The 13,365-nt window shown below is 41.3% G+C and overlaps 1 protein-coding gene across 10 annotated transcripts in view; it reads left to right on the top strand.

The window, feature by feature from the left end:
- TACC2 (transforming acidic coiled-coil containing protein 2) overlaps nt 1-13,365 on the top strand; it is a 212,729-nt gene that overhangs the window by 28,035 nt on the left and 171,329 nt on the right. For 9 of the 10 annotated variants that reach the window (XM_060768557.2, XM_060768556.2, XM_060768560.2 and 6 more), the window contains exons 3-4: nt 2,824-3,011; nt 5,681-5,809. In XM_060768557.2, the coding sequence (XP_060624540.2) occupies nt 2,824-3,011; nt 5,681-5,809 (317 nt within the window). The remainder of the gene's footprint in view (nt 1-2,823; nt 3,012-5,680; nt 5,810-13,365) is intronic. The other variant, XM_060768563.2, reaches the window with a different exon arrangement.

Here is a 13,365-nt window from a genome sequence, read left to right as displayed (position 1 = left end):
TTACTTAGGTGATCCCTCGTTTTTCGAGTAAGATTGTCTTGCAAGATCAGTGTACTGGTGGGTCTGTAGGTGACCGTGGAGCCCTATTCTTGATCTCTGCATCTTCTCCTGCAGTGAGGACATTGGTTTCCAGGTGGAAGGTGGTCTTGGTCGGGGTTGACTTGACGTGTCTTCCTCTTGGCACGTTTCTCTCTTTCGCCCTCCATTCATGCCTCTTCAAATTCTACAGCACTGCTGGTCACAGCTGTCCTCCAGCTGGAGTGCTCAAGGGCCAGGGCTTCCCTGTTCTTAGTGTCTATGCCACAAAGGCTAATCTGTCACTGTGTCTTTTTGGTAACGGACAAAGGTGTCTTTCATTTCATTTTAGTGTCAGGGCTGTGATTGTGGCTGTTTCAGTCATATCCTGCTTTTACCTGTTGCTCCATTTTATACAGTTATATAGTTGCATACTTCTGCCATCATGTAGTTGGCAACCACATCATGGATGTCAAAACTGACAGAAAGAGATATTGTGTTTCATTAACCATGGGAACTGAATGGCAATGGATTTTCTCAGAAATAACTTTCTACTATACAAATCACTCAGCCTTTTCATAGAATATTATGGGTGTGGTGATGGGATTCTAGACATAAGCATTTTCTGCCAGGTTTCTTAGGTGTCTACTCCACGCCATTCACTGTACAAAAAGTGATAGACTCTCTCTAAATGCTGCAGGGATCTGGGTGTTGGCTAAACATGTTGCCTATTTAAGAAAGTTACAAAAACCAGTTAACTTGCTAAGTTGTGCTTTAGTCTTCTTCTTGACAGTGGCACTTTTCCCACTCTTGGTTTATTATATCATCCTGCAATAGATAGGCCAGCAGTTCTCAAATTGTGCTCCTACACACACCCCGCTCCCCCTGCCTAGGAAGCATGCAACCTGTAGAACCTCATTGCTGCCGATGCAGCCTAGCGGGCCTCCCTGCTGCTGCTGCCAAGGCCTACAAGGCCTCCTTACCTTCACCACCACAACCTACAAGGCCTCCCCACCACCATCATTGTGGCCTACAAGTCTTCCACACTTCTGCCATGGCCTTTGAGGCTTCCCCACTGCTGCTACTTTGAGTGTGTTTTACTGCAAGGCAGAAGCCAGTTGAACTGGGTGGCCCTGGGGATTGCTGCTATTGTTGTTGTTTTTGTTGTTATTATTGCATATGTTGGGGATGCTTTGATTGTGCTTTTCCTGCAAGGCAGAAGGAGGTTGCACTGGATGGCCTCTGGATTGCTCCTCCTATTATTTATTATTATTATTATTATTATTAGTAGTAGTAGTAGTAGTAGTAGTATCATTGCAAAGGCTGGATGGCTCTCTGTTGGGGGTCCTTTGACTGTGCTTTTCCTTCAAGGCAGAAGAGATTGGATGGCCCCTGAGTTACTCCTGTTGTTGCTGTTGTTGTTATTATTATTTCAGAGACTGAATGGTCATCTGTTGGAGGTGCTTTGACTGTGCTTTTCTTGCATGGCAGAAGGGGGTTGGACTGGATGGCCCCAGGGACCTTCCACTGAAATACCGTTAAGTTTATGTTGGTTTAAATTGTTCTTCATTTTAACTATTGTATTTTTCCTCCCTCCCTCCCTCCTTTTTTTCTTTTTGCACTACACACAAGATATGTGCACTGTGCATATAAATTTGTTCATGCTTTTTTCAGTTGGTAAAACATCCAGGTATTGCCTGGGCAATGTCCTTGCAGACGGCCAATTCTCTCACACCAGAAGCGATTTGCAGTTTCTCAATGTCAAGAAAAGGCTATGATAACCTTGCAGTAGGCTAGACTTGACTTGAAGGCACATAACAAAATGTGCTAACCAGGCCCGTAGCCAGGATTTCGACTCGGGGGAGGGGGGGGCTAAAAAATTTTCAGGGTTTTTTTTTGGGGGGGGGGCTGAGTTTGGGGGGGGGGCTGAGTCTGAGTGAAAGAGGGTCTAGCCTAGCAAACCTTTTGTATCATTACCCCAATACCCCCATGCATATGGGATATATTGAGCATGGTGATCAGATCATGATATAAATAAACATAACAGTTTAAATAATGCACCAGTAAGGCCTTTTCGCGAACCACCATGAGAATTTGGGGGGGGGGGGGCTGAAGCCCCTCAAGCGCCCCCCCCCCCCCCCCCCGGGCTACATGCCTGGTGCTAACACTCCTCCACCTGGACACTCCCAATATGAAAACCACACATTATTTATTTCCTTTTTTTTCAAAGACTGGTAACATTATTCCTTCTATAACTACTGTATAAATAATAATAAAAAAATAGAGATTGCCCTTGTGTTTGTTTACATTTATATTTAGAAAACACTTGTTAGTTTTTAAAGTGCAACAGGACTCTTGTCACGTGTTTCAATAAATGCATAAATAAACTTGGAAAGTCTGCTGTAGCGCTATCTTCACTTTATTTTTAGTGTGGGTAACTTGTTTTGTGTTGCATGTGGCGTTTCATGCCCCTCTACGGCGTAGTTCTGTAAAGTTCCCTTCTGGATCCAACAAAGTTAACTCTCTCATGGGAACTGTGGTGCATTTGCTGAGCAAAGGGAAACATTCACTGGGCAGGATGAAGAGATAAAAATCCCCTTTAGGGACCAGCTAAGAACATCATACCTGGCTTAAGAACAGTTGTTGTTTTCCTCACCCTTTGCTAGGATTTGTCACTTGCTCAACTGTTCCTGTTTTGGTCAGGGCAAAATTGGGAGAGGGAACATACAGAAAGCTGAATTAAAACTGATTCACATGTATCTGCTTTCTTTTTAACCCAACACCCATTCTTTTTGTTCCCCCCTCCAGGAAATTCAGCCTGTTGCAGAACCAGTCCAGCCACCCCATAATGAGAGAGAAGTAAAAAAGAAGAGGCAGAGGAAAAAGAAAAAAGACAGATCTGTTGAGAAGGATGACTTCGATAGCTCACTGGTTGATGCTTCTGTGTCATATTCGCAGTCTGATAATGAGCCCTCCTTAACCGCAGGAGAGACCAGGTAGGCACAAGATATGTTTTCCTTTGCTGTTGAAATAATTCATCCAATGCAATAGGCTGTTGTGCAAGAGAATTCCTCTTTTAATAACCCAGTTAACGCTGCAAACTGAGAATTTAATATCGTACTAACTACTCTCTTGTATTCAGGGATGGCATGGTAAAATGAAAGGTTTTTGAACCATCTGGGTGTGCTCACGGTGAAAAGTTTAATCCTCTTTAGTGACAGAATATTAAATTAGGAATGATTCTTTTGGATTAGCAAGTACTACAAGGATCTGATGACCTTATGTATGTAGTGCTGCAAAACTTTTCTAACAGTCGCATTGCGTCTTCAGTACTGATGTCTTTTCCAGCTGCCCATCTGGCAGTTACCTACGCTTGCGTATTTTATAATATGTGATTTACTGCATACCTACAACTTAGTGTTGTTTCCCTTTCTATGGCACATTGATATATTTTTCTTCTGGGTAAGAAGCTCGAGTAGCAAAGTGACAGGCAGGAATCAAATAATTTCTAGCAGCGTTTGAGAACTGAGCAGGCTTATACATGAACACATTTCACTGATCTTTTTTTTTTTTTTTTGTAATGCTAAATAGCAGTCAAATAAGACTAGGGCCATAGAATTAACCCTTATCCCAAGGTAAATCCCACCCACCATCTTGAAATTGCTTTTTTGACCTGATAATAAACTACTGTTATCCTCTCACAGAAGTGGTACCTATTGAGCTACTCACATTTGCATGTTTTCAAACTGCTAGGTTGGCAGAAGCTGGACCTAACAGTGGGAACTCACCCCATTATCCAGATTTGAACTGCCATCCTTTCAGTCAGCAAGTTCAGCAGTTCAAAAGCTGAACCCGCAGCGCTCCATGCAGTCACGCTGGCCACATGATCTTGGAGGTGTCTACGGACAATGCCGTCTCTTCGGCTTAGAAATGGAGATGAGCACCAGCCCCCAGAGTCGGACACGACTGGACTTAATGTCAGGGGAAACCTTTACTTTACCTTTTAATAAACTGCCTTTAAGGAAATAAATGAGTATAGGGAAGGGTTCAGTTGAAACAGCTACAAAAGTCAATATAAAGCCTGCATGCTTGCTCCCTCAGCTGTCAATTTTAAAATAATGCATCCAACATCTCATTTCACCTTCAGGGTTTTTCATACATTTGAGTTGTGTTAGTCCGTATCAGTGTACAAAGGGATTTTGTAGCATCTTTATGACCAACCTGCATGTTTATAGGAGATTCCACTTTAATTGTCATAGCTGCACTGTTTGGAAAGCTGAGATTTGTGGTGTAGGAAGGGATATAGAAGTCTCTTCTAAAGAGCTCTAATACTAGAGTTCAGGGGAGTGAAACACAAATCTCTATCCCTCATTGTTATTGTGTTCCTTCAAGTGATTGATGGCTTCTGACAAACCTAAGGTGACCCACGGCTGAATAAAATCCCACAGTATCTGCTTTGAACTGGAATATAATGGCAGTGTGGACTCAGATAACCCAGTTCAAAGCAGATATTGTGGGATTTTCAGCCTTGATTTTCTGGATTACATGGCTGTGTGGAAGGGTCCCTGATCACAAGATTGTCCTGGCAAATTTCTTGGGAATAAATTTTTCCTTTGCCTTTAACTGAGAGAATGTGATTTGCCTCTTTGGTCCATTCTACACTGCCATAGAAAATCCAGATTATCTGCTTTGAATTGGATTATATGGCAGTGTAGACTCATATAATCCAGGCCCCTTCTACACTACCATATAATCCAGAATATCAAAACAGATAATCCACATCATCTGCTTTGAACTGGATTATATGAGTCTACCCTCCATATAATCCAGATCAAAGCAGATAACCTGGATTTTATATGGTAGTGTAGAAGAGGCCTCAGTTCAAAGCAGATGTGAATTATCTGTTTTGATAATCAGAATTATATGGCAGTGTAGAAGGGGCAATTGTTATAAAGAGGGGAATTTGAACCCTGTTTTCCAGGGTTGTAACACAACACTCAAACCACTGCATCACTTTTTTTGTCTGCACTACACTACAGATCCCACAGTTCCATATGTGGAGGCCGTAGCAGATAAAGTGGGATGGAAGCACTATAACATTACCATGCTGACAGACCTGACTGAGACCCCTTCTACACTGCCATATAATCTAGATTATCAAATCAAATAATCCACATTATCTGCTTAGAACAGGATTATATGAGTCTACGCTACCATATAATCCATTTCAAAGCAGAAAATATGGATTTTATATGGCAATACAGAAGGGGCCCTAGTCTCCAAGATGCTACAAGATCTCTTGGAACATTTAAGAGCAAGATCCCTATAGCAAGAACGTAGAGTTGGGTAAGTGCTTTGAGGAGCACATTTGTTTACTGAAGTCAAAGATAACTGAATAGACACAGATCTCAAAGTTGTGAAGATATGGTAATGAATGACATTTGAATGACATTTGGTGATTTGAATGCAATATTCTTGCTTCTTGGCAGGGGGTTGGGCTGGATGGCCCATGAGGTCTCTTCCAACTCTTTGATTCTATGATTCTATGATTCTATGATTCAGAGTGTAATTTGTGGCATGTCAGTCTGACTTTTCTACTTTTAAGATGGCTATCAGGAAATCTCTCTTTCTCGTTCTCTCCTATCTTGAAACATCCTTCTGACAGAGGGAGCTGGCCTTTAATGTCTGACTGGAAGGCAAGTGAACCCAGCCAATCTATTGTTTCACATAATCTTCTTTTTGCTGGGTTTGATGTCAATGAAGAATCAAGATCCCAAACCTCAGCCATAAGCAGGTGTGTGTTGCTGTAAAATTTTCAATAAAACACACTTGCTTGTGTTTTGTGGGCATGTGCATTGATATTGTTGTTGTTTGTGGCTCCCAGAAGCTTGTGGCTCCATAGATGGATACTGGCTTATACTGGCTTTAAAAACAAACAAACCCCGAATTGCATATTTCTGTTCAACACTCGCAGGTAACTAATTGAAATTAACCCTATTATGATCTGCTTTATTCTTTCCTTTTGTATAGCATCATCCAGTCTTATTACTTTTTAAAATTGTGATATTAAAGTTGTAGGTTTGAAGGGTAGTTTTTATTTATTGTGTCAGAAGCGAGTTGAAGGTACCGTTATAATGTATTTAAAAACACAAAGTTAAGAACTTGGCATTATACTAAATGGCCTTTGACCAGTAGCTGGCCACTTGGAGTGCTTCTGGTGTCATTGTAAGAAGGTCCTCCATTGTGCATGTGACAGGGCTCGGGCTGCATCATAGTAAGTGGTCTGTGCTCTTCTCCACACTTGCATGTTGCAGACTCCACTTTGTAGCCCTGTTTCTGAAGGTTGGCTCTCTACCTCGTGGTGCCAGAGTGTAGTTTGTTGAGTGCCTTCCAAGTTGCCCAGTCTTCTGTGTGCCCAGGAAGGAGTCTCTCTCATCTGGTATCAGACACTGATTGAGGTTCCAGGTTTTAGCCTGCCACTTTTGGACTCTCGCTTGCTGAAGTGTTCGTGCAAGTATCTCTGTAGATCTTAGAAAGATATTTCTTGATTTAAGGCATTGACTTGCTGGCTGATATCTGAACAGAGGATAGGCTGGAGATGTCAGTGTCTTGGTTCTTTCATTATGGGCTGCTACTTCCAGATGGGTGTCAGGTGGTTTAATACCATGTAAACACTATAATTTCTCTAGTGGTGGGTGTAGACATACTGTGATAATGCGGCATGCCTCATTAAGAGCCACATCCACTGTTTTAACATCGTGAGATGTGTTCCACGCTGGGCATGCGTATTCAACAACAGAGTAGCAAAGAGCAAGGGCAGATGTCTTCACTGTGTCTGGATGTGATCCCCAGGTTTTACCAGTCAGCTTTTGTATAATATTATTTCTAGCACCCACTTTTTGCTTGATAGTCAAGCAGTGCTTCTTGTAAGTCAGAGCACAGTCCAGGGTGACACGCAGGTATTTTGGTGTGCTGCAATGCTCCAGTAGGATTCCTTCCCAGGTAATCCTCAGAGCTCGAGATGCTTATCCGTTCTTAAGGTGAAAAGCACACATCTGCATTTTAGATGGATTGGGAATCAGCAGGTTTTCCCTGTAATAGGCAATAAGAAGCTTCTAAAGCAGTGGTTCTCAACCTGTGATTCCCCAGGTGCTTTGGCCTACAACTATCAGCTGTTAGGATTTCTGGGAGTTGAAGACCAAAACATTTGAGGACCCACAGGTTGAGAACCACTGTTCTTCTAAAGCTCTGGAGAGCTTCTGTTCAACCATTTCAAAGCTCCCTGGTTGAGCGGTGATGGCACGATCCTCAGCATTGATGAAACTCTTTGAAGGCGAAGAGTAGTGGCTTTTCTCCTGGCTCTTCCGCTGTGCCTTCAGAGAATGACCACTCAACCCATCCAGTTGTTTTAGCCTATAGATGCCCCCAGAATAAAGCACCTCCCCTGCCCCCCAAAATAGCTAAATTCCACTGCTCCTCCCTGTTGGGCTCCTCTCTTACAAATGCACTTTCATCTCTATCTCACCCAGGATTTTAACTTTTTTAACATTTTACTTCATACATTTGGCCCACCCTCAGTGTCTGATTTTAGTATGCTGTTTTATATTGTTGATTTTATTTGTTTGCATATTTTGTTATGATGTATTTTGTTATTGTATGTTTACTATGTTGTATTATTTTGGGCTTGGCCTCATGTTAGCTGCCCCAAGTCCCCTTCGGGGAGATGGTGGCGGGTTATAAATAAAGGTTATTATTATTAGTAGTAAGCAGTATCTACTTTGAGATTTTGTTCGGAGACTTTTTTTTAACTATTTAGGATTATTTAACCTTTTTAATGTTTTGCCTTTCAAATAACACCAATGGCATGTTACTTGCAAATAGCATAATGTGCTGCAATCACAGTTTGGAGTAACAGCAACCAATTATTTTTTTTCAACCAACACTAATGTGGTAGTTATTTAAGCAATATTTCCAAGTTCATGTTCTAATCCTTTGGTGGAAGTGCATAGCTTGAATCCTGTGTGTTTCTGGAGACTATGTATTTAATTTTTAAATGTGTATAGTCGGATGCATTCCTGTTTGTGTCTTTTTAGTAGTGGTCATGGCTCTAGTTGCCAAACCAGGAGCATTCTAGCCCTGAGATTTCAGAGCTGAAATTTGAGAGCGAAAGACATGCCTGTTGATGTCATAGAGGGAAAGCCCTGGTGATATTATTAAGCATGATGCATTAATCATAAACTGCAGTTGCTCAAAGCATGTAATCCAAATATTAAAAACTAAGTCTAACAAATGAAAAAACATGCCTCTGGTTGGAAAAAATATTTTCTAAGCTCTGTTTTTAACATCTTTGCAAGCACTGCTTTTTGAAACAAGTTGGAGTTGTAACCCAGCCAAAGAAAGTTTTCCAAATTTTGCTTTTGGTGGAATACAGTCTATGGTAGCCACTTCAAAACATCTTGGAGCAACAGCAGTGACATTTGGGTGGGGCAAAAACACACAGTATAATATGCGTAATTTCACAGCAGTTCCCTTGCCATGAGATTATACATCCTTGCCCTGGGGCCTGGAGAACAGAGTTCAGGCCTTGGGATTAAGAATGCTAATCAGGTTGCAACATCTTTCTTGTATCTAGTAGCTGCATCCATTGGGCAAATAGTTTTCTTTTTCTTTCAAAAGCAAGATGTCTCCTCTACCATGACTCCCTCTTCTCCATCTTGCTCCACAGAGCAGATCTGGGAATGTGTGAGGAGGTACACCGAGAGAAAAGTTCTTACTATGTGCTGATGTTTCCAACAACACAAGACATCACAACAGAATAAGGCTACAACTTTATTGATTATCGTTGTACATAGTAGGTCTGTGTGATCGATGAAAAAAAAAGGTTAAAAACTCATTACAAAACTGGGGGGGGGGGCTGGTGTTTCATTTCTAAAGTGTTTCAAAAGGATTGTTACTGAAAATTTCGTTACTATAACAAGAGTAACAAAAAATCATTACTTTTTTGTTATAGTAATTGTGCAAGTGGGAAAACTCCAGAGGCTCCTTTCTCCCTCATTTTTACAGCTATTGGGGTGAAACTTGCAACAATGGCAGAACACATTTACCACTGTTATCCCATCAAGTTTCACTGTCTTGTAGGACTAGAGCTCACTCCAGCAGAGACTCTTGACCTATTGAGAATAGGCTGTGTGCTGATTCTTATTCCCTCCTACTTGGCTCCTTCCTATGCCATGAGTGACTCAATTGACCAGAAATGGCTGTGGCTGTCTGATCCTTGGATGTTGGGTCTCTGTTTTTTGTTTGTTTATTTTAACTGCCATAGTTTACAGTAGAATCTTTCTGCCTTCATTTTCTGGATCAGAATTTGATACATTTTTATGGCTCTGAGAACATGTTCATGTAGTGAAGGAGAAACATTTTAGATAAACTAACAAAAATTGAAGTGGCTTTATAAAACCTGTCACACAATCCAAAACCCACATAGAGCAGGTGTGGCTAGCATAGATGCTTTCTGTTTATTAAAAAAGTTAATACCCTACCTTATATCTGATGTTCTCAGGGTAATGTGCAATAATACAAATGTTTGCCTAGCAAGTGGAGCCCCCGGTGGCGCAGTGGGTTAAAGCACTGAGCTGCTGAACTTGCTGACCAAAAACATCGAAGGTTCAAATCTGGGGAGTGGCGGGAGCTCCCGCTGTTAGCTTCTGCCAACCTAGAAGTATGAAAACATGCAAATGTGAGTAGATCAATAGGTACAACTTCTGCAGGAAGGTAAGGATGCTCCATGCAGTAATTCTGGCCACATGACCTTGGAGGTGTCTACAGATAACGTTGGCTCTTCGGCTTAGAAATGAAGATGAGCACCAACCCCCAGAGTCGGACACGCCTGGACTTAATGTCAGGGAAAACCTTCACCTTTAACCTTTGACTTGTATGACAAATAGCAATAATTTAAAAACCCTAACATATATCTGCATATCTTTGATTCTAAGATGCACACTAATTTCAGTACCCCCCCCCCAAAAAAAAAAAGCTTTGTGTGTGCGCCATAATATCACCGGCAATTCTGAGATGCACCCCCCTTTTAGAAATGTTTATATGGGGGTGCATCTTACAATCAAATTAATACAGTATATGTGTTACATCTTCTATCACTTAACAATTTAAAGCCCGGGTTGTTGTAGGTTTTTCGGGCTATGTGGCCATGTTCTAGAAGCATTCTCTCCTGACATTTAGCCTGCATCTATGGCAAGCATCCTCAGAGGTTGTGAAATCACCTCTGAGGATGCTTGCCATAGATGCAGGTGAAATATCAGGACAGAATGCTTCTAGAACATGGCCACATAGCCCGAAAAACTTACAACAACCCAGTGATTCCAGCCATGAAAGCCTTCGACAATGCAATTTAAACCCCATTAAAACAATTTAAAATAATCCCAACCATAGCATATGTGCAAATGGGATAAAACCAATTAGGCCTTGATGATTAGGCCCTGGGTAGTTGCTACATCCAGTTAGTATAAGTAAGAAGAACAAGAAGAACACAATCTAAACATGATGTAAAAAGGACATCCATACATTTTAATATATGTTGTAATTAATGCATAGGGATAAATGGCTTATCACATGGAATCCCTTACCATCACATGGAAATCTCCTTTGGTAAGTGAGTCTGCTAAGCTATCTCACCCAAATTGCTTTCAGCATGGGGCCAGACAGGTCATGAACTTGTAAATCCAGGTTCAGGAAAACGTTGCCACTCCTAAGGTGTTAGCAACTGGCATATCTTACACAAGGCAAATACATTGTAGTAGGATCCTCAATGTAATAGTCCATCCTATTTGGAAAGCTTTTGTAACTCAGCTGGAGACACATTTATTTGAAAGTAAGCCCTGATGATGGGGATCAGAGCCTTAGGAAGATTTTAGTTAACAACATGAACTTCTCAGGATTCATGCCTTCATTTATTACTTTGAATTCAATAAATAAAAAATATACCTTACACTTGTGGCATTTTACTTTGGAGATCTCCTTGAGAGATTTTCCCCTTAAAGGAAAGATAAACTTTAAAAACAAAAAGGAATGCGTCATCTGGCCTTTCTGTTCTTATTTACACCTTATCACACATACATACAAACATTATACTTGACTTTTGTAAAATATAAAGCAGCTAGGAAACATGGGTGCAACACAGTTTTGCGAATATGTTCCTCAAATTCGTTTGTTCATCTGTTCATACATAACCCATATCTGCTTTGAATTGGATAATGTTAGTCTAGACTGCCATCTAATCAAGTTCAAAGCAGATAATCTGAATTTTTTATGGCAGTGTAGATGGGGCCTGAATTAACTGGGTATAAATGAAAAAGTGGGATGACAAAGGATTAACTGGGACTGACATTGCCAAATTGAGACAGTTGGGGGATATACAATTCCTGCAACTGCAATTGTTATCTTATCACAGGAGCCCCCGGTGGCGCAATGGGTTAAACCCTTGTGCCGGCAGGACTGCTGACCGATAGATCAGTGGTTCGAATCTGGGGACAGCACGGATGAGCTACCTCTGTCAGCTCCAGCTCCTCATGTGGGGTCATGAGTGAAGCCTCCCATAAGATTGGTAAAATATCAAACATCCGGGCGTCCCCTGGGCAACGTCCTTGCAGACAGCCAATTCTCTCACACCAGAAGCGACTTGTAGTTTCTCAAGTCACTCCTGACATGAAAAAAAAATCTTATTACAACAAGATAATCAGTTTTATCCAACTGTACCTATAGTTGTCCAACCACTCTTGCAATCACCTTGCCTTTAAAAAGGAAGAACGTTAACCACTGGCTTATAAACTGGCAACATCTGCATTCAGGCAAAGTTTTTTTTTCTTCTCAATAGTACCAAGACTGTAAAGGGTTAGTTGTCTTCTCCCCACTTGGAGTCCTACAAAATAAATAAAGTTCAGATCCTGGGATATAGGGCAGTATAGATCCAGCCTGTGCATGACGTGTGATTGAGAGGAGGGTTGGGATTTAACCCTTCCCATGAGGCTCAGGCAAAAACAAGCTCTCCTAGCTTGTGTCCCGTCTCCCCTATAATAAATTTCAACATCTAGACCACAGTCCAATGTTGCTTGGTCACATGTATCCTAGGTTTCATCTGAGAAATATTTAAAGTTATGGGGTGGGAACGAGGCTGCAGTTTCCTTTCAGAGGATCCCGAAGGGCCATACCTTCCTGGAAGGAAAATTGCAGAGGTATATCAGTGTCATTGGCTGCAGCCATGGAACCATAAAGCAACCTTGGGGGCCTACATGCAACTCACAGCCTAGATTTCTCCTGGTGTGGATCACTTCCAGGCTTTCTTTCAGGAACAATATGGCATAAATTGCTTTGGGACATGATCTTTTAAAAAGAAAGAAAGAAAGAAAGGATGAAGGAGCTGTATCTGGCTGATACTCTTGGGCCTTTCACTAGCTTGCAACAATCTGGAAATATTGTCTTGACTGGAGTGTGGGAGGCACTGTTTAGCAGTCATGCTACATGGTTGGAGAAGGTGTCCGTTGTTGGGGTTCATGGTATGAATTTCTATGGGACTCCTTCCTTTGAAATATAGCCCACAGCACCTGGTGTTCACCCATCCAAGTACTAACCAGGACTGACTTTATTTAATTTCCAAGATCAGATAGGATCTGGTAGAATATTTTAAAGGCAAAGCATGATTGCATGGCAGTTTAAGATTTACCTTTACATGCAACAAAGATTGTCTTTGTTCTTATGAGGCACTTTTTTAAAAAACTTAAAACATATAGTGTTTGAGCATGGTTTATTATAGCATAGAAAAGATCAGAGATGGGAAGCATACCAATATTTTGCCACACGCCGGACTCTTTACTACACATGCCTCCTTCTCAAAAGGAAGGAATATAGAGTTTTTTTTGAGGATCTGAGGCCCCTTCTACACTGCAATATAATCCTAATTATATAAGTAGATAATCCACATTATCTGCTTTGAACTGGATTATAAGAGTCTATACTCCAGTTCACAGCAGATAATCTGGATTTTATGGCTGTGTAGAAGGGCCTGAGTGCCTTTATTACCACAGGTAGTGAGTTTAGAGATACACTGAGTCCTGGGAAATATATGCTGCATTGGCCATACAACACAGTCCAGAATCCACAAAACAGTAATATTTCCAGTTAGCCCAATAAAGGTATTGCTATTTTGTGCAATTTGATTAATAGATTACCGTTGATTACTCCTGCACACTCCTGAGCCAGGAATTGTCCTCTCCTTGCCAAACTACTGTCTCCCCTGCTAATCTTGAAGTCCCAAGAAGGCAATGATAACTTATTGTTAGT

Source organism: Anolis sagrei, chromosome 3, assembly GCF_037176765.1.
Source record: "Anolis sagrei isolate rAnoSag1 chromosome 3, rAnoSag1.mat, whole genome shotgun sequence".
In the NCBI taxonomy this organism is placed as follows: Eukaryota; Metazoa; Chordata; class Lepidosauria; order Squamata; family Dactyloidae; genus Anolis; species Anolis sagrei.
Note: the sequence above shows the minus strand (reverse complement) of the source record. Positions and strands in the feature narration are given on the sequence as shown.